The sequence below is a fragment of the Xenia sp. Carnegie-2017 genome, unplaced genomic scaffold (genome assembly GCF_021976095.1).
Source record: "Xenia sp. Carnegie-2017 unplaced genomic scaffold, XeniaSp_v1 HiC_scaffold_14, whole genome shotgun sequence".
Classification (NCBI taxonomy): domain Eukaryota; kingdom Metazoa; phylum Cnidaria; class Anthozoa; order Malacalcyonacea; family Xeniidae; genus Xenia; species Xenia sp. Carnegie-2017.
In genome coordinates, this window is record NW_025813447.1 from 9,265,322 (window position 1) to 9,291,808 (window position 26,487).

General features: G+C 36.0%; 4 protein-coding genes across 5 annotated transcripts; 1 reads left to right on the forward strand and 3 right to left on the reverse strand.

The window, feature by feature from the left end:
* Positions 1-214: 214 nt before the first annotated feature.
* LOC124434701 (RILP-like protein 1) lies at positions 215-3,735 on the reverse strand. Its single transcript, XM_046984601.1, has 6 exons — positions 3,373-3,735; positions 2,298-2,424; positions 2,049-2,179; positions 941-1,320; positions 484-576; positions 215-399 (listed from the first exon to the last, which is right to left on the reverse strand). Exons 1-6 carry the CDS (start codon positions 3,631-3,633, stop codon positions 318-320), a joined length of 1,074 nt encoding a protein of 357 aa, XP_046840557.1. The 5' UTR covers positions 3,634-3,735; the 3' UTR covers positions 215-317.
* A 21-nt stretch (positions 3,736-3,756) lies between these two features.
* Positions 3,757-11,592, forward strand: LOC124434689 (mediator of RNA polymerase II transcription subunit 16-like). Of its 2 annotated transcripts, none has more exons than XM_046984580.1 (24): positions 3,757-4,072; positions 4,296-4,394; positions 4,615-4,674; positions 4,765-4,873; positions 5,073-5,162; positions 5,335-5,484; positions 5,828-5,924; positions 6,022-6,108; positions 6,494-6,559; positions 6,645-6,713; positions 6,812-6,912; positions 7,030-7,211; positions 7,372-7,439; positions 7,701-7,838; positions 7,999-8,109; positions 8,208-8,310; positions 8,761-8,873; positions 9,075-9,155; positions 9,249-9,352; positions 9,439-9,553; positions 10,007-10,108; positions 10,277-10,348; positions 10,842-11,025; positions 11,336-11,592. In XM_046984580.1, exons 1-24 carry the CDS (start codon positions 3,972-3,974, stop codon positions 11,451-11,453), a joined length of 2,520 nt encoding a protein of 839 aa, XP_046840536.1. In that variant the 5' UTR covers positions 3,757-3,971; the 3' UTR covers positions 11,454-11,592. The 2 variants fall into 2 exon arrangements, with proteins under 2 accessions (XP_046840536.1, XP_046840537.1); XM_046984581.1 differs by having other exon boundaries at positions 7,054-7,211.
* LOC124434703 (density-regulated protein homolog) lies at positions 11,524-16,552 on the reverse strand. Its single transcript, XM_046984603.1, has 11 exons — positions 16,268-16,552; positions 16,017-16,148; positions 15,845-15,919; positions 14,339-14,476; positions 14,237-14,256; positions 13,634-13,721; positions 13,508-13,555; positions 13,241-13,272; positions 13,073-13,163; positions 12,825-12,964; positions 11,524-11,810 (listed from the first exon to the last, which is right to left on the reverse strand). Exons 1-11 carry the CDS (start codon positions 16,392-16,394, stop codon positions 11,769-11,771), a joined length of 933 nt encoding a protein of 310 aa, XP_046840559.1. The 5' UTR covers positions 16,395-16,552; the 3' UTR covers positions 11,524-11,768.
* Positions 16,500-26,380, reverse strand: LOC124434691 (RING finger protein 10-like). Its single transcript, XM_046984583.1, has 22 exons — positions 26,026-26,380; positions 24,243-24,454; positions 23,975-24,171; positions 23,813-23,903; positions 23,558-23,615; positions 23,061-23,122; positions 22,922-22,986; positions 22,159-22,298; positions 21,890-21,951; positions 21,543-21,602; positions 21,362-21,406; positions 20,121-20,178; positions 19,803-20,018; positions 19,672-19,727; positions 18,991-19,068; positions 18,782-18,899; positions 18,440-18,562; positions 18,246-18,377; positions 18,085-18,122; positions 17,901-17,967; positions 17,193-17,336; positions 16,500-16,822 (listed from the first exon to the last, which is right to left on the reverse strand). The coding sequence occupies exons 1-22, from the start codon at positions 26,114-26,116 to the stop codon at positions 16,734-16,736; spliced, it is 2,202 nt and encodes a 733-aa protein (XP_046840539.1). The 5' UTR covers positions 26,117-26,380; the 3' UTR covers positions 16,500-16,733.
* Between the last annotated feature and the right edge of the window lie 107 nt (positions 26,381-26,487).

Consider the following 26,487-nt stretch of genomic DNA (forward strand, 5'->3'; position numbering starts at 1 on the left):
GTCTCACACATAATTGTATATTGAGGGAGAGCACATAAAGAGTTTTGCTAAATAGGAACAAAGGTCATATAAAAAGCTAGTTGCGACCCGAAGACTTTCCATAATCTAAAAGATTTTTCTATTCTTAAAATACTTTTTGACAATTAAATTTAGGTGAAAACGGTTTGCTCGAAGTAAGATCGTGGTTCCATTTATCAAAAAGAAAGTAGATAAATGACCTGTGTGGATTACAAAAAACCCAGATGTGATTTATTCAACTCAACCAATGACATATTTCACAACACAGAAGGCCAAGCATTTCGAAAATAAAAGGACGTCTAAAGGCTTTCAACGTCGTCAATGGAAACGTTTCCTGGTTTTTGCGGAGTTCTCTGATCTTCTTTCCAAAGGAATTTGAACCTGAACGTTAACGAAAAAATAAAAGCCACGTACAATAAAAAATCAGTCAAAGTGAACACTTTTGTCTTCATGTGATGGGCTTACAATTTCGAAATTCCAGAGTGCCGTTCTGTTCTTCCCTTCGTTTTATCCGATGAAATATTCATTTTTAAAGAGGCCGAATCAACCTCATCCTCACTATAAACAACCAAAGACAGTATTTATTGTACAATAAAAGCAGTTTCATTTGCTTACTTGGAGAATGGAAGCCATATGATACGACAAGCGGGTTCTCTTAGTTTGTTCATGTTAGTGTCTACGCTGACACACGTTATCTAACAAATGTTTATATTTAAAGAAGGTATAATTAAGCTGGTCGTATTCTCTATTGCTATTCCTCAATTCAACATGTTTTCTTTCTTCACACTGCGGGTTGTGCAAAAAAATTTTTCATTCTCTGTTGTTGATTCATCACTACCTACACTGCCATACGCTATCTTAGCTACTTTGTAAGGACTTCCTTCTCTTTCGCTTGTAATTTATAGAAAAATTGTAATCATACTTGGTTTTTTTGTAAAATGCCAAGTCCTCCTGCAAAGTGATAACTTTTTCTTTCAACTCGTTTCTTTCCTTCAATATTCTCTGCATTTCTTTCAAAGTGAACCGTGGTCTATTGGGATCTTTTGAGAGTGGGGAAACCTCGACGTTTTCTTTTTTGTTCAATTTACCAACGTCATTGTTTACTTTCGTATGAAACTCGTTATGCAGTCGTGAAATATCGGCTACGTTCGTATTTTTCGTAAGTTGCTGTTTCAGTACTTTGATATCAGCCTCAAGATCTGCTTTTTCTTGAATAAGTGTCGTGTTTCGTGATTTCTGTACCGTGAGATTGCGACGTATTGTTTCATTCACATTCGCCAATCTCTCAATTTGTTCTTCCATCTAAAAATACATTTTAGATACACTGGTCTTTTTCTCTGCTCCTCTAAAATGAGATCGAGACGTATTTTCTCATTCACATTCACCTGCTCAGGAAGCAGCGGCTGTCCGGGTGCATGGACACCGCAGTTTTCAGACAGCGGGTGTCTTATATAATGAGGACACCCGCAAAATTTGCAAATTTTTCAAAGTAATAATTGGTGTTTTCCAGCTGTTCCTTCGGTAAACTAGTTCTCCACAATGAATTTCATTGCCATGCTAACAAAGATATGCTTTATGCATTAGACATTGATGCAATTTTCAAGGCATTTGTTTGTAATGAACAGCGACAGAAACATTTTGGAAAATATTTGTGATCATTTATAGAATGTAAAAAAAGCTGCGTGAGTTAATCCATATTCCTATCCGCTGTACCATTTAAGATGGATTTCGCGTAAAGTATAAAAAAAAACAAGGTTATTTGGATTAATATATGTTGGTGACAAATTGTTGTTAAAATCGGAAAAAATATTGTTTTTCAGAGAGAACATAATCAAAAAATTTTAACATCCTCAGTTTTCAAAAGTTTCTATAGTCCCTGCCTATTTCTATATTTTTTTCGATCTAAATTGTAAGATGAATACACTCGTGTATTTCTCACTATTTTAAAATGAAATGAACTCGAGTTTCAAGTTCATGCGTTTCAACATGAGATAGCTAACGATCGAAGAAAGCAGGAATTCATACTATACCGCTTCTAAATCACTTTTCACGCTGTTCACCTCGGCACTTTTACTTCGAATAACATCACGTTGATCATCAATAGTCGATTTCATCTGCTGTAAGACAGCAATGTCCGCGGACGTCAGTTTCTTGGATTCTCCTGTTGACAGTAAGCAATCAAAACAATTTTGATACAAAATGTGCTCAACGTAACCCTCATGCCCCCGGCCCAATTACAAAACACTTCAGTATCATGCTGAAAACAAAGAAAGACGAACCCTTTTTTTCCAATTGATGAGCCTTTTCTTCGTCGTGTAATGATTGGTTTTCATCGCGAAGTTTCTCTAGAAGGCTATTGAGTGCAGTAATTTCACTCGTTGTTTGCTGTTTGTATTGATAATACTCCTAAAGCAATTACATGACATGCGTTCATTCCCTTCTTTAGCTACGTCAGAAATCTCGATATCTCTTCTAATGTCTACTATGTCTAAATCTTCAAATAGCAATAGACTGCGTCACATTTCATTGAAAACTAAGAATCTTTCTATTACTCCAGACATTTCGACGGTCACCGCTCTGCTAACTAGTATGCTTCAAAAATCAAATGTGGTTAACTTCCTGCTCAAACTATAGAAGAAAAATTCCTGACTCCAGACATTTCGACGGTCACCGCTCTGCTAACTAGTATGCTTCAAAAATAAAATGTGGTTAACTTCCTGCTCAAACTATAGAAGAAAAATTCCTGACGTCATGTTCAATCAACTCACTGAAGAAGACTCGTATGTTATAGCCTGTTTCTCATACACATTGGGCACCTTTTTATTACACCACACATTCTTATCACCGGAATGCAAATACTGCAAGGAAAGTGATGTCAGTGCCCTCTCCTTTCTCCAAAGCTTTTATCGCCCTTGCTTAGCCATTTGTATTGCTAATAATTCCGATGAATTGATCCTTAACCATAGCCTCAATCTTATAGTTCCTATGGCCGACATATTGTTTAGAGATTGGATTAGGGATCAATTTTAGATGTTGTAAAACATTGGAACTTAGTTGTTAAGTAGTTATTTGCACTATAGCAAATATGAAAGTTGTAAGCTTCATTTCTTTATCATGATATCGTACAAGTGATACAACATTTCTATCGGCTTTAGATCGTCAAGGCAATTACCAGAAACGACACTAATTTTGTGTTACAAGGATATTGTTACGGCCGAATGTAGCTGTTTCAAAAATCTCAAGGGAAATATTTGATAATGGCAATTTGCAATTTTCATGATTAATCGCATACAGGAAATAGGAAGCGAAACCATTCAAAACGACACAAAAAGTAATTTAATAATCATATTGAACCTCGTCCAAAGTTCGTCTTAAACTTGCTTCCTTCTTCACTTCAACAAGTAGTCGTTCGTTTTGTAAACGCATTCCTTCTAACTCTAACAAGCAATTTTCACGTTCACCAACACAGATTTCCAATTGTTCTAACACCTCCACGACCTTCGGCATCAAGTTCACCACAGCAGAATGTCCATACAACTCAATTATTTGCTCTATGTCTTTTCCGATAAGCGATGCAGTCTCATAAACATCCGCGGTCGTTAACTCGTTTTCCATCGTGAGGGAAGAACAGTTTACGAAGAACAAGGGCAAATTCGTCTTTTTACCGCTTATTATGCCATCAATATAGTACTTGGTTTGGTTAACAACAAAAAGCGCGTGACTGATCAAGAAACATAAACAATCCGAAACATCAGGTTGAAAGAAGTTCCTCTAACTCAGGAATTTTCTTATGTATTAATAGCTAATAAAAAGGAATTTTAAACCAAAACAAGGAAACGCAAAGATCTGACAAAAGCATTATTAAAAAACAAAAAACGGAGAAAAGAAGATAATACCAACATGGCTGACTTTTATCAGGATTCCTGTTTTATTTATTTTTCATAATATTATGGATGATCGTGGATATTCTTTCGTGCCAATGTAAAGCAATGTCTGCTGTTAAAATATTACCAGTTTATAGAGTGCACAGCGCTTTGGACGACAGAAGAAAACGGTATAGTATTGTAGAGGAGTGAGCAATGAGAAAAGCAAACTGCCATAGTTCACTCGTCTACAAAGCAAACGTCTGGTCTCTTGTCGTTTTGTACGCTAAATATTCGCAAATTTATTGGTGCATTTTATATCTTGCTTATGTCATTCAATCATAAGCCTTGTTCAGTTTTGTAGCCAGCATTAATTACGTTTATTACATTTTAACTTAGAACATAATCTTTTAGGCACAATTTTCGATCAGTTAAGTGTGCATGGTCGTCAACCAACCAAATAGCGTTTACAAGTCATTGCTTAGGAGATCGGACGGAATCATCTAACAATGAGTAAGAAAGTTAATATTGTTTTCGACGTGTGCATTGTACTACCAGTAACCCTTTGTGTTCCTTATAACCCATCATATTCCTTAGTGTGTAGAAAGCACTCTAAAGCAACTTGCAGATGATTTTTAATTATTTGATTAGTTCACTGTACCAAAATTAAAGTCATTTGCTTGTGCAAGTGTAAGATAAAATGTTAGACATTACTATTGTTGCATGTTTTTAGGTTGAATGATGAGCACTTTGTTCAAATAGTAGATCCAAACAGACCATGGGATTTACAAAGGTATGAAGGTATTTCCATAGTATTATTGGGTGTTGGAAACCATGTATTGGAGAACTTTGCTAATTATGACTATCCTGTGAACTATAATAGCATAAAAACAGATCATGCTGAGGTTATCTCACACTTGAAATGGAGTCCATCAGCATCTCATTTTCTCACTGTTGATTGTACTGGAGTATTTAAGCTGTGGGGAATGAAGGTAGTGGTCAGCTCATTATGTTTTTCTTCTTCGTGGTCAAGAGTGATGAATAAACAGACTTAACACAGAATTAACCAGTGATGGAAATCAACTAAAATCGACCAAAACTTCCTTTATACAACAAGTTATACTACATTTCTTGAGTATCATTTGTCTGTTGTGTAAAAATTTGACTTATAATGAAGAACTATTCTTTCAGAATTGTTTGATCAATGAGTGGAAATGTGAGCAAACATACAATATTGGCGAGAAAATAGTCTGTGTATCTTGGATCGGAACATCTACAAAGGTTGTTTGATCGCTGTGACAATTATTTGACTTAACTGCAGCAAAATAAAAAATATTGACGGATTTATGTCGCTATGCCATACATGACATTTTGATATTTTATTGCATAAGTCTGACCGCTTTCTAGAGTAGTCAGATACACTGAAAATTTCTTCAACGTATTCATCATCTAGTATTTGTATGGTGAAGTTACCAAAGATTTGGGTCATTTAATGTCGATGGGTGACGCAAGAGGCTTCCCTAGAAACAAAGCGAAACACCCGTTATCCTACGTCAGAGGAATGAGCGGTGATGGTTGGATCGCTGTGACGGAAGCAGCAAAAGTAGGAACATAGAAATGTTTTCTTTCTGAGTGGAGTTTTTTCACTATTTGTATCCGCTAACTAAAATTTATAACCGCCGTTATAATATCATCATCTTAACCACGACAATAGTTAATGTTTGTAGATTTATGTCGTCCAGGTTGGTATAGTCCTCTCAAAGTAGTCATCTTTTGACTCTGAAGATGACTACCGCTAAGGTTGTCGAAACGTCAGTCAACAACAACAAAAACAGTCCTTCTCAGGACTATACCAACCTGGACGATCTACATTTATAAACATGTAACCATACTCCTGGGTTCAAACCTTTTACTTTATTACAATAGTTACTCTTGGCCTCTCTTAGGTATATTTCTTCGGTATAAATGCTGATCATTTCCCGCAAGAAACAATTGATACTGACTTGCAAGGCGTGCAAGTTGGTGATATAGCGTTTTCCAATGGTACGTAGTTCCCAAAAGGTTCATATTTTCGTGAAATGAAGATAAATTAATCGGGCAGACTTGTGATTTGAGCATTTGAAATGCCTTCTTTAATAAGATGGTCAGATAATCTTGGGACTCAGCGATGGTACCATTGGGTCAGTGGCAAGATTTTATGCAATCAAATTAAATTGTATGGCGAAAAGTATCCTTTAAAAGCACAAAAAAGTTGTTCTCGAACAGTTCTCTTGTGCAAAGTGACTCAATTTTTTTATTTTTCTAAAAGTAATACACGCACTTTTCATCAAAGTAATCAATTTGCATGCAGGAGTTGATTATTATTATTATAGTTATCTTGATCATATCGAAGGAGCAACTTCAGCCCAGTTGCCAAGAACATTGGGTCGAGATCCTTTATCTGGGAACATTATCTGTCAATGAAGGTTTCTTGGTCACACGAGCTAGGGCTTTTGTATTCAGAAAAAGAAAATTTAACGTTTATCGAGAATACTAAACAAAAACTGTAGCGCTAAAAAGTTTCTGCCTTCGTTTATCAAAGTATTTGAGAGTTTTCTTCACTAAAATGCCAGATAAAATCACCATTAGTTCGTCTGCACTTCAGACACTTTCTCCACACGCTAATATATTGACCACACGTAAGTATAGCAATCAGTTGCATTGACGTAACAAAATGAATAAGTAAAATCTTCTTTCTAACAAATTCCTCGTTTGAATTTCCAGCCTTCTCTATAACGCACATTAAGTTCGTATTTCAAAATTCTGGATCGCACGTTTTGATTTGCAGTAAAGGTACCTCAGTACGAGTGGACGAGAAAAGTTCGATGCTTTGCAATAGTGAAACTGAAGAACAGCTGAAATATGTTTGAATTTTTCCGCCTTGATTTCAGGGCTCGTGGAGTCGTCTGTTGAACGATGGCAGTTGACAACTGAAGAACAACAGTTGCACGAGTTGTTTCACAAGCAACAGATGAAACCATCACCCATAAAGGTTTCACGACAGTGTTAAATTTGCATTGAAAGCAAGTCTTTTCGAAGTGCTTGTGTAGGTTTAGGGTGTGGTTTTTAGAATTTCCCCAAAGAACAACGTCTAAATTTAAATTCAAAGAAATTTCTTCTTGTGCAATTAAAGATTTGGGAATGTGTTTCGGTGAACGTCTTACGTAAAACCATAGTGGATATAGCTGTACCATGGTTACCACTTGAACCAGAGAAATCGCAAAATATATCATATCCCAGACACAATATAATACTGGGTTTCTCGGATGGCAATCTTATGGCCTTAAATAGGTACATCCTCTTTGTTTACAAGTCGTGGGAATGTAGAATGCCAAGGTCGTATTCATAGAAAATATATAAATACTTCATAAAACGAAGTTTTTTTGCCACTAGCCACACTTGGAGAGATATAACCTTCGAATTTAAGTAAATTTCATACTATCTTCTTTAGTTTCAACCTACGGCAGGTCGAAGGCGAATATAAAGATTTGGAAAGTTTTACATCATCGCCGTTACATCGTAAGTAAACTGGCGTTGGTTTTCAAAATACAAAAATTGGCAATGTTACCGGGAACAAAATTTTTTTGGGTGGGGTGGGTTGGAGTGGGGTGGGGTGATGTTCCTATAGTTTTTCAATCCTGACTGTCTTCTGCAAACAGATTTTTTCCTTCCCACCCACCGAGGTTGGGTGAAACACACGGACGTACTTAAAAGTTCTGATTGATATTTTACATTGTGAAACTTCTTTGAGTCCATGCTCTTTTTCTTATTTTGAAACAGCAGCGAAACGGCTGAAGACTTCTTACTATACTCAAACATGCGCGTTTTTGGCACTTCATTATTCGCCTTGTTCGTGTTGCATTGTGGGTATCACAGGCAACGGATCGTTGTATTTATTCAAGTGCGAACAGGATGAAGGTAATGCATTGATAAACTAAATGCCAAAGTATAATTTCACAACTGTACAGTAAAACATCCCTCTCTTTCCATGTGTTTTTCTCCAACATAGATGTAAAGTAGAAAAACGCATCTGTACAGAATAAACATCCATCTATCCATGTGTTTTTCTGCAACATAGGTATAAGCCATATTCCAAATTCTGTTGCTTTTACAAATTTACTGAAGTATTGTCTGTTGTCCGACTGGCAGTCGTGGGACATTTTCATTGTTCTCAAACACCAACCAAATGGTAAGACCAATAACAGCTCACAAATTGTATCCAACGTGCTGGTAGTTCACGAATGAGGCAAAATATATGACCAACACGTCAATTTATTTCAATGACAGATATTTTGGACGCAACTCTTCGTTTATTTGAGCAAGAGCTGCCTGCCTCGTCTTCTTTGTATCAAAGTAAAAAATTTCTTTCAATAAAAGCCAGTTTATTGAGGTTTGTATGAATTGGGGGTTCCAGTAGATTTACACACATGCGTATTTTAGCTTCATAATGTATGAAGCGTCGGAAGGGGTGGGGAGTCGTTGCCATATCTCATAAGCTAAACCCTGTGTTGGAAACTTTTCCAAAACTCAATACTGTCAACTTTACCAAATGTAAGAAACCCAAACATCTTTAAAAAGCCACGACTACTGCTAAACCGACAAACACTTTCACACGACTTCAGCATGCATGTTGAAGAATCCTGTTGTTATTGGCCGGCATCGAACTGGACATCTTATACGCTCTCCTCATTTCATAATTTCTCATGGGACATGATCGAATTGCCCATGTTAACATCTGACTTTTGAAAGCAAATATACAAACGATGTTATAGTATGGCATGGAATAAAATTCCTCAAAATCAAACAATCGTTCTCCATCGTATGTTGTGTTTTGATATAGCTTATACCCGGATTCGCACAATAAAGCTTCTGACTGTCATTCGAAGCAGTTTCTTTTGGCGTTGGAGAATTTTTTCAAATCCTTAGTTCCCGTCGGAGCTGAGAGATTATCAGGTAAACACCATCAACTCATTTAAATCCTCAACAATCCGTTTAAATCATAGCCATAAACCAGTTTAATCAAATCAGTGCGCTACATATTTTAGCAAACTTCCCGAGAGCAGTCGAAACTCTTTGATCTATAGACGGCTGTAAAATGTGTTTGTAGCATATCGATATACTTACATAACGTTTCATCATTTCACATTCGGTTAGGATTTTGTGAGCAACCAACCGATGTCGATTTGGCCATGACGTTGCAAAATCTCGACCCGAAAGAATTTGAGGTTGATGCAGGTATATAGATATTAAAGCCCTTTTATACATATGTCACATCTTCACTTCTCTTGCATCCATAATCAATACGCGCAATTTTCTTTTGCTTAATAGATGTCTTGGTAACACTGACTCCGTTGATTCAATGGCTAGCTGATTTCGCGTCGAAATATGTCGGTGTTCTGTTTGTAAAACAAGGAAACGATTTACTGCCAGCTGTACGTCTTCAAGATTTCATCGATTACAGTTGCAATGAAAAATATATGCCAAACCGAAACATAAAATTGTCTGATGCTATTTTTAGGCCAGTCTTCGCTATGATAATCATTGCATCCTGTTGCTGAAACAGATGCTGCTTCTTGTGATAATTTGGTCAAAACAGTCATCACGGATATTACCATATTGTATTGGTCCAATAGGTGAGTTGTGTTGTCGTATGTAATTGGGTATATGTGCTCGCTCTTCCGATGAGAAAGATGTAGGCTTTCACATTCAGCTAACAAACTGCTACCATAAATTTTCATTATTTCTTGCTTCTGTAACCGTGGCTTTCTTGTAGATCTGCCAGCCTACAATTACATGTCCGAGGAGAACTGTCTCAAATTTTGCCGTAAAAATACTTCGTAAAAAGATCATCTTAGCCTTTCTCGCGCAATTCCACGTTAACGTCTCCAAATGACGAACAGATAACTTGCATCTTAACTTCTTTCATCTGCAATAAAGCCTTGTCATGACATACCTATTTACTTCCTAGAAAAGCAACACGACATTGTACAATAGTTCAAGTTGATCTCGTTAACGTCTTCAAATGACCAACAGATAACTCTGTATCTGTAACAAGGACTTATTATAACATACCTATTACTTTCTAGAAAAGCAAGACTACATTGTACAGTTGTTCAAGTTGATGTCAAAACTTTGGATGGTGAACCATCAGAAATTAGATGTGGCAGACTTGGAGAAAAACGTATCAGGTAAAATTGCTGCTCTTTTGTGGAACTTTTTAAAGTTTTCTTCCCCAAACTTCTTTGACCGTAGTTTTACCATTGCAGCAAAATGACGGGCGCCGTGACAGTTCGCAACTAACGTCCTCAGGACCTTCTTTGTTGACTTTCCTTTTATAAACTTTTATCTTTGTTTAGAGTTGGAATCCTATTTCACAAATCATCTGAGTTTCCTCTATCAATCTATGATCGTTTCTTCAACAAACCAAGGTAGAGACATAGTGTGCTTACATTTCCCCATATTCAATACGTAGTTGAGATTGATAGTGTTTTTTTAAACCCAAACAAGGCCAATCTTTCACTGTAGTTATTTTGTCCCTCTTAAGAGTAAGGAAAGGTGGGGAAGCAGTTTCCCCATTAAACTAAAATACATGGAACGCTACCTGTAATAGAAAATCCGAATAATTTTTTGAAGCCAAATTTTACACCCAGCCACGCGTGTGTGGGTGTAATCTCGCGTGCCTGGGTGTAAGAGTTGGCTTCAATTATTTGCTTCAGATAGCGTTCTATGGATTTTGTTTCAATGGTTTCCAAAGATGTTTTATCTTTCCATTTTCTGTGTATTTTCTACCACAAATATAAAACCATGTGACGTCGAACTTAGCCATTGGATAAAATTCCCGTGTGGATATTTTTCATGACATGACGACAATATTTTACTAGCTACGTATGCAATTATTCATTGAATACACCTTGTCCATAGGTATTATTGGCCAGCAGTCATATCTTAATCCGAACGAGCCTGACGTATACGAGTACGGCCAGAAACCACGTGAGCGTATGTTGCCGTTGAGACTGCTGACCAGTCAATACAATGGAGACGTTGATGTCGTCAGCAAGTTTCTTCTTGGCAACGACTCTGGCGTTATTTTACGACGTTGCACGAGGCAAGTGAACGATGCCATTTTTTGAAAGGACCAATCTTCTTGGTTTTTAAAGTAATTAAATGCTGAACTGTGGTTTTTACGCTCGATATAATTTTGCAAACGATATACTTAATGCAAACGATATACTTTTGACGTCCTTGACGTTCGATAAAGCATCATAATATTGAAGAGTTTTGATAAATTCTTGAAAACCAACTATTATTGTCGGTGCACAAAGTTTACCATTATGACTATCAAGCTAAATTTTGTGTTACAGGTATAAATTTCGCCTCATTTGACTAAAAAGCGCTATGAATTGTGTTTCGAATAGGTGCAACGGTTTGTCTCAGTTACCTCAAACGAAAGAAAAGCTCGAGAATATTTGGGAACAGAAATGGACAAAGTTTTGTATTTGTGGAGGTGCTTGGAAACTAGCTAAGTCAAATTGATTTCCTATAAGAATGGTCTCGCTTGAACACAAACATTAGTACATAGGCAACGGGTATTTGAAGAGACGTGTTCAAATGGAAAAATTCTCACTTATTTGTTTATTTATGTTTCAAATAAAGTTATGGTTGTTTAACTTAATTCACTGTGTTTATCAACCAGAGCGAAATCGCGCGCATTCCTCACGGCCATTGACAGTCACGCGTGTGCTGCACACCGTTCCTCGACTCGCGTGAAAAGGTGTAAATAAGGCATGCGTAGTTATTAATAAAATATCTTGATACATCACACGTGCCTTCATAACGTTGATAAAATCTTTATTTTTTCGTACCAAGATCTTGAATGCTATCATCATCCACCTAAAAAAACAATGAGAGTCGCTATCATTTTGAAGAAATTGTTTTGAAGAGGACATAGGAAGTGGGTATCATATGACAGGATTATGGATATGATATGACCTGCTTCATAAAGTCCATTTTGCACACTGTTAATCTAAACTCAGCTTGCAAGCATCACTCATTTCTAGTTACGTAATGGCCTCAGTAATCTTCCCATCTGGCTCGGGAGCGACACTAGAACAATAATTGGGGGAGAGGGGTGTATATTCATACATTTAGTTGTGCCAGACTGATTTCTTAAGCAAGTACATTGGCTTTCCAAAGTAATCATCAGGGCATAACTGAATATAAGAATATACACCCCCCCAATTAGCGTTCTAGTTTTCCCTCTGATCTGGCTGTTCCCAACATCACATAACGGGACTATGAATCAAGGGGAGCTGGAAGGCTGTATTTCCCACAAAAATATTGCCATCCATATATTTGAAATTTGTCCCTGAACCACTACTTGACAGTTGCATGTCAGTTATCTCCTTTGGCAATTGCTAAGTAGCTAGCCCCCCCCCCAATAAAAAATATGATGAGTGGTCACAGTATCCACCACACAGTGGCCATATTATTTCCTAATTTGGTTGAAAAGCTGATCACAAATGTATACAAAATATTAAGTTGACCTAGCTTAATGTGAGTAGTAATTTGCAAAACACTTTATTATAATGTAAGAATTGAAGTAAGAATCCTTTCCCCTTTTAACTCTTCTATACTGGTCACGCAGTCACAAGCTTGGGACTTGTAGCGTAAGGATCTTTGCTTTTGAGAAGCCTTTTCTTGTTTGAAAGAAGGAGAAGTGGAAGGACTTTATTTATTACATTATGATTGCTTCAAGGTAAAAAAACAAGAATACAGTGTTTTGCAAATTACTGCATGCATTAAGTTTGGTCAACTTACTGTCTCATATAGATTTCTGTACATGCGAGTGCATACTTAGTTAATTGACTACAGCTGATCACACCATCAATAAGAAAATATTCATACCTCGGGCCATTTCTCTTGAATGAAGTCAATTATGTCATCTTTTACATCTCCCTGAATAATAATCTCATCGCCGCCGGTAATGGATGTACCACAGGCGAACTTTTGACCAAATGACTTGGCGGCTTTTTTAACATCGATATCTAGGTAGCACAATGATATGAAGAGTTAATTATTCAAGCTCTAAATGTCATGTTCACCACAAATGTTCATTGCCAACTTAAAACAACTTGAACCATGAAATATCTCACCAAAAGTTTTTAGACCCGATACAACAGTCACAAATTTCTTTTTGTTTCTCTGCGAAAGGGAAACTTTAACTTTTTTTGGCCCAGCATTTGCCTGAATAAATTTTAAATCCACCATAGGTAAGTAAAATTGATTTAAATTTTCTTGCAATAGTTATCTTATTTTGGTACCTTTTTTTTAGTCTTCACAACACCTTTACCTCCTAAACACACGCAGAGATTTTAAATATTAAAAATAGCAAGATGAGAAATTGATTTGTCCCAATTTTAAAATTTCTATTCAAATTTCTGTTTGACACTAACATTGTTCATATAGACAGAGGCCCATAAGCCCCCTAAGAAAAAGGGTGATGCATCTTCTATACTAACATTTGTATGCTCTGTATGCACTTGTAGTGTCACCCCCATAAAAGCTGTCGGTTTAGAAACCATGGTTACCTCTAGTTTGTCTTTTCTTTGTTCCCCCAACATCTAAAGCCTCCAGACCTTGGGCAATTAATATACAAACACACATGAAAAAAAAATGAATGATATATTTCTAACACTTTAACATTTGAAAGCTACCTTGAGCTATCATCTCTTCATACTCGTCAGGATAGTTTCCTTTCCACCATTCTATACATTGATCATAACTTGGATTGTATTCACAATACTGGAAAGAATAAATAGCAGTGATGAACTTGACAACTGTCGATCATCCATTAATCATTCACATCCTTTTTAGAAATGGGTGTGTGATTTCTTCAATACAGAAAAATAAGCTACTCCACAACCATTGCGATTTCTTTTATACTAGGTTTATATGCATCAAAATTTTGTATGAATGCAGTTTAATTGCTTCAAAAAATTCTCAGTATGGTTGGCACAACCAGTCATAGGCAGAATTGTGTATGTAGACAACACTTGGAGCCTAAAATCATCATGTTTACCCTAGACCAACCCAAAAGAAATTTCAATGACTTAATGACCTGTCCCAATTAAAATTATGACATACTTAGAGGATCTTTGACCTTCTTAACTATTTTCTCGAAAACTTGAAGTAAACAATGACTTGTTATTGACATACAATAGGACAACTTAAATACACGTTTTGTAATTAAGATTTGGCAAGACAGAAAGAGCTAGTCATAAGTCATCAACATTATTTATGTAAATAACAATACTTACCTCATTGGGTAAGCTACAAACTGCGGGAAACAAAAACACAGATTGTTAGTACTTTTAGAAAATATTTGATTAAATTTGAACCCACCAATTTGTACGAATTACCTCCACAGTAAATTATTTGTAAAGGATAAATTGACTCTTCCTCGTCCGCCATTTCAAACTCATCGATCGAAAGTTTGATTGTGATTAACTGAGACAGGAGGCACAAGAAAACGACAGAGGGGGAACAAAGTGTAGGTCCTGAAGGAAACAAGAAATCTTGTGAAAATGAATCACGTTAGTAAACGAATAGGTACGTAGGAAGTACATGACAAAGCCTCAAAATATATTTTAATCATGTAGCGTAAACCTGGCATATGGACTTATAGAAAGGCTTCTATACAACTGGTGTGCGTGGTGGTGAACTGTATGTATAATATTATACTGCAGTTATATTTTTAAGACCTGTCTCTCTAGCTCACTTCACACTAGAATCCAGTCGTTTTATCATGGACAGTGCTAGTACTGATCACTGGTGCTGACGTGGATAACGAAACATTCCTGCTCTGAGTCCTAGTTTTTGAGGTTAATTGTCGAGGACGAAATTTTATCACAGAGTTCACTGATAGTTATCATAATGGAGGGGGGAGGGGGGGAGGCTCAAGCATGAAAGGGCTTATAGCCAGAGGTTTAATATATGTAACGAAAAATGCTAAATGATTTGATATTTCACGGTGAAACACAAATTGGATTCACAAAGACAAATATATCCAAACTTTGACAAAAATTGTTTTTCTCATAATAACAATGATTTTTTTTCAAAATGCCAGAAAAAAATGCCACCATCATCAAAATATGGTGAGTTGATCATAAAAACAAAATGTAGTGTAAGAATTTTCAAGAAGTTCTGAAAATTCAAACGTTCCACATTAAATTAACTGTAAATGAACTTTGTGATACATATAACAAAAAAAAAGTTGTTAGATTGTTATGAACAGCTTACCTTCAACATTGTCTTAAGTATGAATGACTGGCCTTTACGAATGAAATTGAACAATTGTTGAGCCCATTGACAAGAATGAAAAATATTATAACTATGCTCATGCATTTTATACATTCAATCTAAACCCAAGTGAAACCATTGATACATGAAAAACAAGCTGGAAAATGTATTTGAAAAAGATCTTGAGCTTTTTAGTTCTCAATTTAGCCAACTTAACAGCAAGAGCATGAAAATACATTGAGATATGGAGAACAAAGATATATAGCCATCTGATGGACAGACGGATTAAAGATGAAACATAATGAAATGACAAAATGGTGCATCCCATTAGTGAAGCCTACAAAAGCCTATAGTCTGCCCACAAAAATTGTAAAAATAGTAGAGTACATACAACTGACCACTACATTACATTAGCTATTTTGCGACTTGAAATAAGCAGCAAGGGTGCCATTTTTCTCACCCCCACTCCACTTTTGGCAATTTAGGGTAGCCCTCAGTAGGTGGGGGCAACATTGATGGGGGTAATTGTGAAAGCGGTGGTAGATTTGACAGTATGGTAGTGTTATCATCAATGTCTGAAATTTTCTTTGATTTATTTGAGGTTGCATTTGCCTCCCTATATTTACGTTTCCTTTCCCATTTTGCCAACCACTCGTGAAGTATTGGTTCCCTTTCTTTCAATCTTGATGACATTACACGTGCTTTAATGGTGAAAAATCAACAGCTTCAAAAGCTAATCAACTTTAATGAAGTAACAAACCAGCAATTTAATGATAAATACACAACACTATTACTAACCTCGTTTCTCTAGCAACATCTGAGGATTCGTGTGCGAATACCTACAATTCTCACCAAAATCACATGTTCCTGTTTGGAAAAATCTTCTGCATGGCAATTTCTGAGCTTCTTCTGATAGCAACTCAAGAGGATCTGGAAAATAGAGATTCAACATGGTGTAGTATTAAAATCCAGTTGAAACTTGTTTTGATTACAACATCACACAATGCAGACATGTTGTTCATTTTCGCTGATACCAAACCTGTTCTCACCTTTGTAAGAGTCGTAATGCATTTTACGATTTCGTTTATGCTGAACGCCATTTATGTGGTTTCGGCGATTACCAGGTGAATCAGCGAAATGTCGATTACAATATTCACAATAATATCTTTTTCCCATACTACGAAGAGTCAACAGGACTCAATGGACGATATTGTTACCTTGCAGACAATAAAACGTCTTAATGTTGGTTCAGCGTTTAAAAAAGATGGTATGACAACACACTTATCAAAAACGTAAAAAGTTTACTGAAGACTCGAAATAAGTAATTCTCATTTTAGGAAGTCAATGATCATGTCCAACTGTCACCACATATTTCCATACGCGAAAATCACATGATGATATACACACACAATTGTCTGTCCACTTTGTAGTAAGTAGAAACGACTGATGATTGATGACACCCAAGTTAATGTAAGTAATAGTTTAACCTTTAAGACAATACGCTACATTACAAAGTTATAATTTCATTGCACTATCGGTGCTAAACAATAAACGTTTCTCCTTCTTCTTGTTTCGCTTTCCTTTGCCACGTTTCCGTCCATTGACTGCAAAAAGATTTGAAGAGAAGTAAATTAAACTACAACAAAAACACTCACTACACAAGTTAGATTGTAAGGCCTCATCTAGGAATCTTAGAGGGAGGCTTCGAAAGTCGAAAAGTCTGTATTACTGACTGCATGCAACTAGCATACTAAATAATTATATATCATTACTCAGAAGGAGATAGATGAAGTCATAAACCCTATGGAATTGATTTGTTCGCAAAGGGGGTGAGGGGGTGGGGGTGGGTGGGTGAGTGGGAACCTTTCACAGGGGGATGGTAGTGGAGTGGAAAGAGCAAATGTTGACAGGATGGGTTTCAAATTGTTGAATTTTAATGGTAATTCCCTTGCAATACTTTATCTTTATGTTTACCGGGAGGCGATGATTCCTCATCAGACATTATGTTGAGTTCACCTAACAGGAGAGCATTCGTGAATGACGATTGGAATGATGGTATTGACTGGTATTCGTCGTTTTCTTCTTCAGAATTCTTCTCGTTTTCACTCGACCGTGAACCTGTAGGTTTGAAAGGAAAGCTTATGATGAGGGAAGCATTTAACTTGTTTCTATTTAGCCTTATCACTTAAATGCTCAACATTCCAAATTTCATTGAAGAATAGCAAGTCTCGTGATTCACAAGTACTTGATAATTCACAGCAATGGACAACAGTCAACACGATATTGGACAACAGTCAACAAGATCAACACGGTATTGGATAACAGTCAACACGATCAACACGGTATTGGACAACATTCAACACGATCAACACGGTATTGGACAACATTCAACACGATCAACACGGTATTGGACAACAGTCGACACAATCAACACGGTATTGGACAACATTCAACACGATCAACACGATATTGGACAACAGTCAACAAGATCAAAACGGTATTGGACAACATTCAACACGATCAACACGGTATTGGACAACATTCAACACGATCAACACGGTATTGGACAACAGTCAACACGATCAACACGGTATTGGACAACAGTCAACACAATCAACACGGTATTGGACAACAGTCAACACGATAATGAACAACATACAACGCAATAATAGGCAAACTAACCGCAGGATTGTGTTTGCAACTTGGACGAACAACTCGTGGGAGTCTTTGTCTTTCCACTGGACAATACCTACGTACGTAAAATGCATAACTTTGAATAAGATATAAGACAAAAATAGTGAAGCTCTGTACCTCAACTGAAATATGAGATAGATTTAAAGAACTGCCGATTAATAAGATTATTCACCTTAGCAAAAGAGCTCGATGCTGTCTCGTTTTCTTCGTCTGTTTGAAAAGAAAACAGCAGCTCTTAATTTACAAACAATTTTGATCAAATAGAAGAGCAGACATGATTTTCAACTTTTGATTAGTAACGTTTCATCACAATCCATACCCGTGTACACCTACCGTTAGTTGTTCGATTTGAAGACCATGGTCCATGTGTAGGTGGTGAAGATGCGATCCACATATTGCAGCTGGTATCAACTTGTTGAAATTGTTGTGGGAAATCTTTCTCGCTTTCCAAGTCGGGTGTTTCAACTGCGAATGACAAAATACAACTACAAGGAACTATTTTTAATTACTTCCTGTCTTACACTGACCGTTATCACTATGTTCAATCTTTATGCCAGTAAACTCCGTCATGCTGGATTTACATTTGCTGTCATGTTTTGCTTCTTCCTTTGCTTTCTTCAGCCGTCGTAAACGACACTTCCGCAAGTCATCTGATGAGAAATAAAAAAAAATTCTAAGACTAAGCATCCCTTTATATTGTGGTGTAAGCACAATTTTATGAACATATACATAGAACACGAATAATTGGCTAAATTGGGTTGTAATAATACGATAGTACGCATGCTTCCCATTTTCCCTGGCACACATAAGACTGAAACGGAAATTGCTAATTTTTACTACACAAAAAGGAATGATAAAAAACGACTTACTTTTGAAGAAGTTTAGAGTGTTCAGAGACACAATGGGTGGTTTAAGTTCCAATTCACAGATAACAAACTCACAGGTTAGAGGAAGATGACGAAGATAACGAAAGCGGCGACGAATCTCCTTGAAATACATCACACATAGAAATCATTTAAGTGATTTCATGAAATTCGAAAATTCCTAACGCAAAAAGAGTTGACTCGAATCAAACTACCTCTGTTTGTGTATGGCTCTCCATTTCGACAATACGTCCAGTTATTTTTGAAGGGCAATTTTCAAGAGAACCGTACTCCTACATGAGGATGAGAAAGAAGTAGCTACACTTCTTTAATATTGTACTTATGTAGGTAATATATAACAATAATACTAAATGATCAAAGCTTTGGAAAGATGGCATGTTCGAGGATTTGAAAACTGCATGCATGTACTTTTTAACAACACAATATGTTTTGACAACGGCGCTACACCCAGAAGCAGACACTCACAGGGCATTTTAAACTATACAACTGCTAGATTGTTTGCACCCAGTAGGTCCTAAGCTTGTTTCAGTAGTGAACTTTGAATGACCCTTTGAATTTCCTGATAGAATGATCCTTATTCTCTTATTGTTACTGTGAAGGATTGGTTTTTGATCATCAGTTACTAAAAGTCGGTCTTGAAATTAGTTTGTAGAAATACAGCCAGCTGTGTCGGAGGCTTATTGAAATTACTCCAACTGGTCGAAATTCCTCAAAAAAACTTGGACTGTCATCACATCAGACAAACATTTGAAGATTAAATTTATGCTTGCACACGTATATCTTTCGTGACAAATGAGATGGTAGCGTGAACACAACGCTGAAGCCGCAACCAATTTTGAAAAGAGAAGTCCATGTTTGCCTCGTGCAGTACTTACTTTAATCAAACATCGAGCGTTCACTTGATGAAGAAAAATATATTGACCATCCTCAGCTGCAATAAAATGCAAATAAAATAGATGAAAAGAATTCAACTTGACGTACAAGCCATGTAAGGACGTAGATCTACCTTGATAAAAATAATAATAATGTGTATCTCCTGAGGGTATTGAAGAGCAATAAGAATCATCCGAGGACGCAGACGTACGACTAACACGGCTGCCAACATGTTGATGTTCCCCATCATTCGGGAGAATTCCTTTTGCCTCGAGACTTGAGTTCATGGTTGCATCGCTGTTTTCCTCAAGGAAAGTCGATATTTCTTTCATGTCTTCCTTTGTGCGACCTTTGTGAGAAAGTCATTTGTAGAAATGATGTATGGCAAGATTGCATACGTCATGTAAAGAAGTCAACCAACGCAATAACAAGGATATGGACGTTAACATACCAAAAACGTTTTCTTTGACATCCGTATTACACTCAGCCATCAAAGTCTTCTCTTTTTCCTAACCATACATAAACAGTTGACGTTATAGAAAATGTCACATCTACATAGATACATAGTTTGCTTTACGTACAAAAAAGAGAGCTCGATACTACATGAGTACGTACAAACACGTGAAGCGCTAGAGTTTTGGATAAGTTTTAAAAAGTAGAAACCACAAAACCTCTTCAACTGTAAAGGAATCTTCAGATGAATTGATTTAATATTACATACGTATTACGTATAAGCATTTTACATGTACGGATAATATCAATGACACTTATTACATAAATGAATTTATTACGTAATGACATTTATTACATAAATAACACTTATTACATAAATCACACTTATTACATAAATGACACGTATTACATAAATGCCACTTATTACGTAAATAACACTTATTACGTAAATGACATTTACTACATAAATGACACGTATTACATAAATGACACCTATTACGTAAATAACACTTATTACGTAAATGACATTTACTACATAAATGACACGTATTACATAAATGACACTTGTTACATATATGACGCTTATTACGTAAATGACTTATCACATGACTTATTACATATAGGCACGTACTAGAGAAGAATATTATAGTGGACTGCAGAAACATTGGTCCGAGAAAATTTTTCATATTTTCAGAAAAAAATTTGCTTTAAGGTACAAAAAATTCTCAGAGAAAAAAACGAAGTACACATAGAAAGGGAAAATAGAAAAGAAGAATAAGCTTCAGAGGTATATACACATAGACAGCCTGGGATACAGAAGTCTTAGCACTCAGAAAGTCGGAAGACAGTACGCGTAGATAGCACACTGTACACGTCATGTTTTGATCTGCTACATTCAATTACAGAGAGTGATACAAATATAGCTACCATACATAATGGATAAGTAAAAATTTTCACTGGGCTTTTTTCTGGCACAAAATATTTTCGTTGGACTTGTGATCCAAGAAAATAAGATATTTTATGCAGCCCTGACACACAGATAACCAAAAATATATTCAAAATGTAAGTTTTCAAACTATACTCATATTATACTTCACATTGTGTGTCATATTACTTCACGTAGTTTATCCACGATGAAAATGACATTTTATGATGATTTTAAACATATTTGCTATAAATGGGTGGAAACTTTATTGGTACCGTGAAAATACGAAAATACAAAATGACTGGAAAACATACTTCGAACTGTTTGATTGCCAATTTCACATATTCCTCCTCTCCAGACTGGAAAATTAAAAAAATAATGGTACATTACATTAATATATTTTACATTGGTAAGGCCCCCATTGTCATTGTCCATTAACTTTAACGTGTTTGTTAAAAAATCAATGCACACAAAAAAATATAACATCATTTTCACCTTCTCATTTTGACATTCGACTAACTGTTGTTGCAATTCAAGCTTATCTTTCGTCATTATCTATACAAAAAATTTAAAAGGACTCGAATATATCTTGAGAATCTTCTGCATAGGTCACTACCTCGATTCGTTTTTTTAAAAAACCAATTTTCATTTTTGGTTGTTTTTCAGTAACGCAAAGCGTATTTTTGTAACGATGCAAAACCAAGGTGGTCAGTGTAAGGCGATAGAGACTCCGCACTCAACTAACCAAAAGAGGCAGTTTCGTTTACAAACCCAAGCTACAGACAACACAGGTAAATATATGTATACAAATAAATACATATAGGCTTGCTGTTAAGTCATACCTGGTTGAGGATTACTGACGACGAGGCCACTAACAGCTTGGAAAATTGCAGTTCAACTCCACCTGAATGTACAACATTGAAAAGACATTTAGTAAGCTACACGAAGAATTTCTTTGAGGACATTGTAAGCACATATGAATGTCTACATTTGCAATGTCTTATTATGTGTGAAAGTCATGAAGTGTCTACAAACGTACAAAACAAAAACTTCATCGCAGAATATGATTGTAATGCAGTCTGTAAAGAAAAACAGCATTTCGGGTGTTCACCTGCTGTTAGATTAGGCACTGATGCATGTTCAACCCATTCTTCTTTAGGCAAGGCAAACACAGAGTCTCTGGCTCTCTTCATCAATGACATCGTGATTTCTTCACCTACCAAACGTGTGGTATCAGCAACAGCCATGACACTGTTAAGTACAAGTACACAATTACATATTTTCAAACAATGTAAGAAATTCAAAATGATTAATCAGGTGCGTAGAAAATGAATTACAAAGCACAGCATCAAGAAATAGTAAAGAGCTCAATTTTGACTTAAAGTTAATTGATGATGCATTCATACGTAGCTAGAATGTTAATTAGGGGTTTATTCATGTATTCAAAAAGATCAATTTTGACTTAAAGGTAATAGATGATGCATTAACAGGGACATATGTAGCTAGAATGTTAATTGGGGAGGATGTTTATTCATGTATTCAGTTGCGACAGACCAAATTCTCAAGAAAGCCAATTCACTCTCAAAGAAATGAGACCCCTCCCCACCAATTAATATTCCTGCAATATAGCTATAATACATCCGTGCATATTAATGTATAACAATTTTCTAGTGGTGCAGGCCTTCATTTGGTCGTCATTTGTAGGAAGAATTAACTTTAAAGCATTCTTATAAACTGCATCAATTGCATGGACCTTCTATTGTTTTATGTGCTATGGAGGTTCAAGGGTTTGATGGACCTTCGAGTGTACACGCATTAAAATTCAACAAAAGGAAAAAAATAATAACGTAGATCTCACATCATATACTTGATACCTTGTCAAACTATCCTTGTGAATAGCTTCGTAACATAATGGACATTTTCGCCATGATTTACCACTCTGTCAACAAAAGATTTTCAGAAGTTAAAACCTCAAATCATTAAAACTTTTATCAAAACCAAACTATTTCTTACCAAAGACAAATAATGCAAGATACAGGACCAGCAATAGATATGTCCACATCTAGTCATTTGTGCTGAATAAATGTTCATTCAAGAAATCAATAACAATGAGAATGGGTTTTGAATTCAAACACCAAACAAATAGAAAAAAACAAATAACAAGCATAGGTTGAACACATAGACATTAGCCATGGGAACAAACATTACAAGGTGCCTATAAGTTAGCAAAAAAACTTGTAAGCAAATATTTGCCAATCTGAAACTACCACTACCGTAGCCAGCACGCCTATTTAGTCCTGCTTTTTCATTTTTCTGTGTTCACTCACTGTGAAAACAAAAGATTTCTGAAGAAAAGAATCGTGATGTTCTCAAGCTTACACAGCAGGTACAAAAGTAGCAGGCTGGCTATGTCACTGAAAATTAGAACAGGTCCACACGTGCATTGAGAAATGGAATTAAAGAATAGACATATAGATATAGAAACATGAAAAAGCAAAATGTTTAAATACCAGCAGTTGGAGGATAAAGACAAATTGGACAAAATGGCATTTCTCGACATCGCACACGCTACAAAAAAAAACAACACAATGGGTTGTAGCCAATTGCTCAAATAATCATGTTAGAGAAAAAGATGGACAAATATAATTTTATTTTCCAAAGTTCAGTTGAATATAATTCAATCACAAAGTCCAAACGCATTAATAAAACAGCTCAGAGATGACATGTATTACTACTGTATATAGTTATTATTATTTCCATCCTACCACTTGTTTAATGAGATCCCAATCAACAATGACATCAGGATTTACACAATTGACAGCATAATCACCACCTTCCTTGATCACAAACTGACAACTACAAACATGTAATGAATGCCAAGTCGGTAAGTACTCCTCTAATAAACTTTGCAAAAACATATTTCCTACTTTGCCTGTATAAATTGTTCTTTATTGAATTGGTTCCATTTGCTCGTGGCTGTGTGTTTTCCTGAATGCCAAGAATGCCGAGTATGGTGAAAAGAAGTGTATGTAAAATTCAATAGATGATTCAAAGATGTAGAATTTTTCTTTGACGTGAGGCAGAAATCATAGTCAAGTTGCATTTCATCATCTTCAACAGAAACCTGAAACAAGCAAAATACTTTGGCTTTAAAGTGATTAGCCTTTCTAAATTAAATAACATATAGTGGCTTACAGGATCATATTTTGCAGTTTGTTTCAGCCCTTTGGCAGCAGGGCGTTTGTCGGTGAAGTGTCCATTCTTTTGGGGATTGAATGTATTCTTTGTCCTGTGTTGTCCGGGACTCACATTCTTGGGATTATAGCCACAAGACAATCCTCCTTTGATGAACTTCTGAGGCCTTATCTGGCCATTTTTTCCTTTTGCCAAAGACTTTGAATTATTACCTGAACAGTTAACATGAACGTCTAGTTTTGCTTTATCCCAAAGGCATTCAAGTTATGCCACTGGCTAATATAAAGTCTATAGATTACAGAAGCACACTAGAATATGGAAAATACAAGTCGAAATCCACTTTGTAATATTGAGCCATGACTGTGCTGTGTAAGTTGGTAGGTATGTCCTATGAAATACTTGAACATTCAATATACGATTCAAGCAATTTTAAACAGAAATTGGTGCAGCACATGACCTTTTTAACAAAATACTGAAAAGATTATAGTGTTCTTTTTTAACTTTAAAAGAAATAAAATGCAGATTAACATTCTTGTGCTGGTACCGGTAGCAGCATTTGACCTTTCACTTAAAAATTAAAGTTTCCCTTTTAGCAAAAAATCTTTTTTGAATGCAATATTTAATCTGGTGTGATTTCCAACATATCAGTGAAGAAAGTTTTTAAGTTTGTCCAATCATTCCATTTTTATGAGTGCTTAAATTTGCCAAAAATGCTCCTTTTAATAGACCTTGTCTGTTGTCCAAAAAGTTTGAAACAACTTACTTCTGTTTTCATGCCAGGGATTTCTCAATACAAGATAAATATCAACTACATTGGATGACGTCAGAATTTGCCTTTATCAAGACTTCATGCCACAACAGACAAGGTCCATTGAAGAGCAACTTTACACCACCATAACAAAAACGATTTGACCAAATCAAAAAGTTATTTCACCAATACGTCAGACATTACACTCAGTTTTGATATCGCAAAGAAAAGTTTTTGCTGATAGGTGCACTTTAAGTTTGAAACAATAAGGCCATGTTAAAGAAAATTTTTATCACAGGTACTTCGAAGGAAAATTGACATTATAGTCAAGTAAACAATGAACAAATGCAATGAAAAGTATCTCCCACAAAGATCTACAAGCAACAAGGCTTGCAAACGAAAATTTGCTTTGCTGAGGTACATTAAAGTTGAATGGAGGTAAAATTCTATAGGGGGTTGTTAGCAAACAGAATTCATCCAAAAATCAAAATGTGGAGAATAGGGGTAGCAATAATGAAGATAGAAATAAAAACAAAATCGGAATAAAGACATTTTCATAGCATTACAAATACACTATGGCTCAGGTATTAAGTCCTTGTGTGTCTTTTTAAATATTTGACACAATACATTTTTGGCAACACAGTAAAATATACATGTTCAACTAATTTCTAATTGAACATAATATAGCAACTTTGGCAGACTGAAAATGTAGTTGTCCATAATATATGTGTATGGGGTGGTGGTGGTGGTGGTGGGTGTCTACAGTACAAGTCTGCAATTGCCCATTTCTTGAAACATGTTCGAATAAATTATTTATCAAGTTCTTCAGAAAAGTTGGTCAATAACTGGATTGTACAACACTCTTTGCAAAGTAATATAGTCTTTAGCACCTCTCACAATGAAAAACAGAACACATTCATTCCAGCAGTTTTTGTAACTACTTGTTTTACAATTGAAAAGTTATCATCCGGGAATATTAACAAAACAAAATGGTGAAATCGTTACTTTTTAGTTTTCACCATTGAACACAATTACCTTGCCGTGGACGTGTCGGCGAGTTGTTGGATTGTTTTGAAGGGCGAATTGACTGACTCACTCCTTCCATATTTCGCATGCCGTCTCCCATACACCAGAAAGCCCAATGACTTGAAAGTCGTTGCACTTTGAATCTCCGTAAACATGGCTTTTAGCATTCCATACTCGACACAAAATGGTTCAAAAAAGGGTTCAAATCGTAGATTTTCTTGACAAAATAAAGATATTCGTCTACTAAGTTACGTAAAGATTCGATGGAGCTGACGATGCCCCGTCGAATTAGCAGAGATTGCCCAAACAATGGGCAAACTTTTCGAGCAAATAAATTTTCTAGGTACCGGCAGAAACTCGTAGCATCGGTAGCAAAATGGCGCAGGAAGACATAACAAGAGACTGGGTTTGAGTGATTGCGTCACTGCGTCACTGGTTTGAGTTCAATATATATATAATGGGGATCGAAAA

Coding starts and splice junctions, on each gene's coding strand:
- LOC124434701 (XM_046984601.1), bottom strand. CDS start 3,633: ATGGAAAACGAGTTAACGACCGCGGATGTTTATGAGACTGCATCGCTT. Junction 2,425..3,372: donor TAAGACGAACTTTGGACGAG/GTTCAATATGAT, acceptor TAATTGCTTTAG/GAGTATTATCAATACAAACA. Junction 2,180..2,297: donor TCATCAATTGGAAAAAAAGG/GTTCGTCTTTCT, acceptor TACTGTCAACAG/GAGAATCCAAGAAACTGACG.
- LOC124434689 (XM_046984580.1), top strand. CDS start 3,972: ATGATCGTGGATATTCTTTCGTGCCAATGTAAAGCAATGTCTGCTGTT. Junction 4,395..4,614: donor ACGGAATCATCTAACAATGA/GTAAGAAAGTTA, acceptor GCATGTTTTTAG/GTTGAATGATGAGCACTTTG. Junction 5,925..6,021: donor TGATATAGCGTTTTCCAATG/GTACGTAGTTCC, acceptor TTCTTTAATAAG/ATGGTCAGATAATCTTGGGA.
- LOC124434703 (XM_046984603.1), bottom strand. CDS start 16,394: ATGGGAAAAAGATATTATTGTGAATATTGTAATCGACATTTCGCTGAT. Junction 13,556..13,633: donor TGAAGAGATGATAGCTCAAG/GTAGCTTTCAAA, acceptor TAATTGCCCAAG/GTCTGGAGGCTTTAGATGTT. Junction 11,811..12,824: donor TTCAAGAGAAATGGCCCGAG/GTATGAATATTT, acceptor TTGTTTTTTTAG/GTGGATGATGATAGCATTCA.
- LOC124434691 (XM_046984583.1), bottom strand. CDS start 26,116: ATGGGAGACGGCATGCGAAATATGGAAGGAGTGAGTCAGTCAATTCGC. Junction 24,455..26,025: donor GCCGACACGTCCACGGCAAG/GTAATTGTGTTC, acceptor TTAACTGTTCAG/GTAATAATTCAAAGTCTTTG. Junction 19,728..19,802: donor TTATTATTATTTTTATCAAG/GTAGATCTACGT, acceptor ATTTTATTGCAG/CTGAGGATGGTCAATATATT.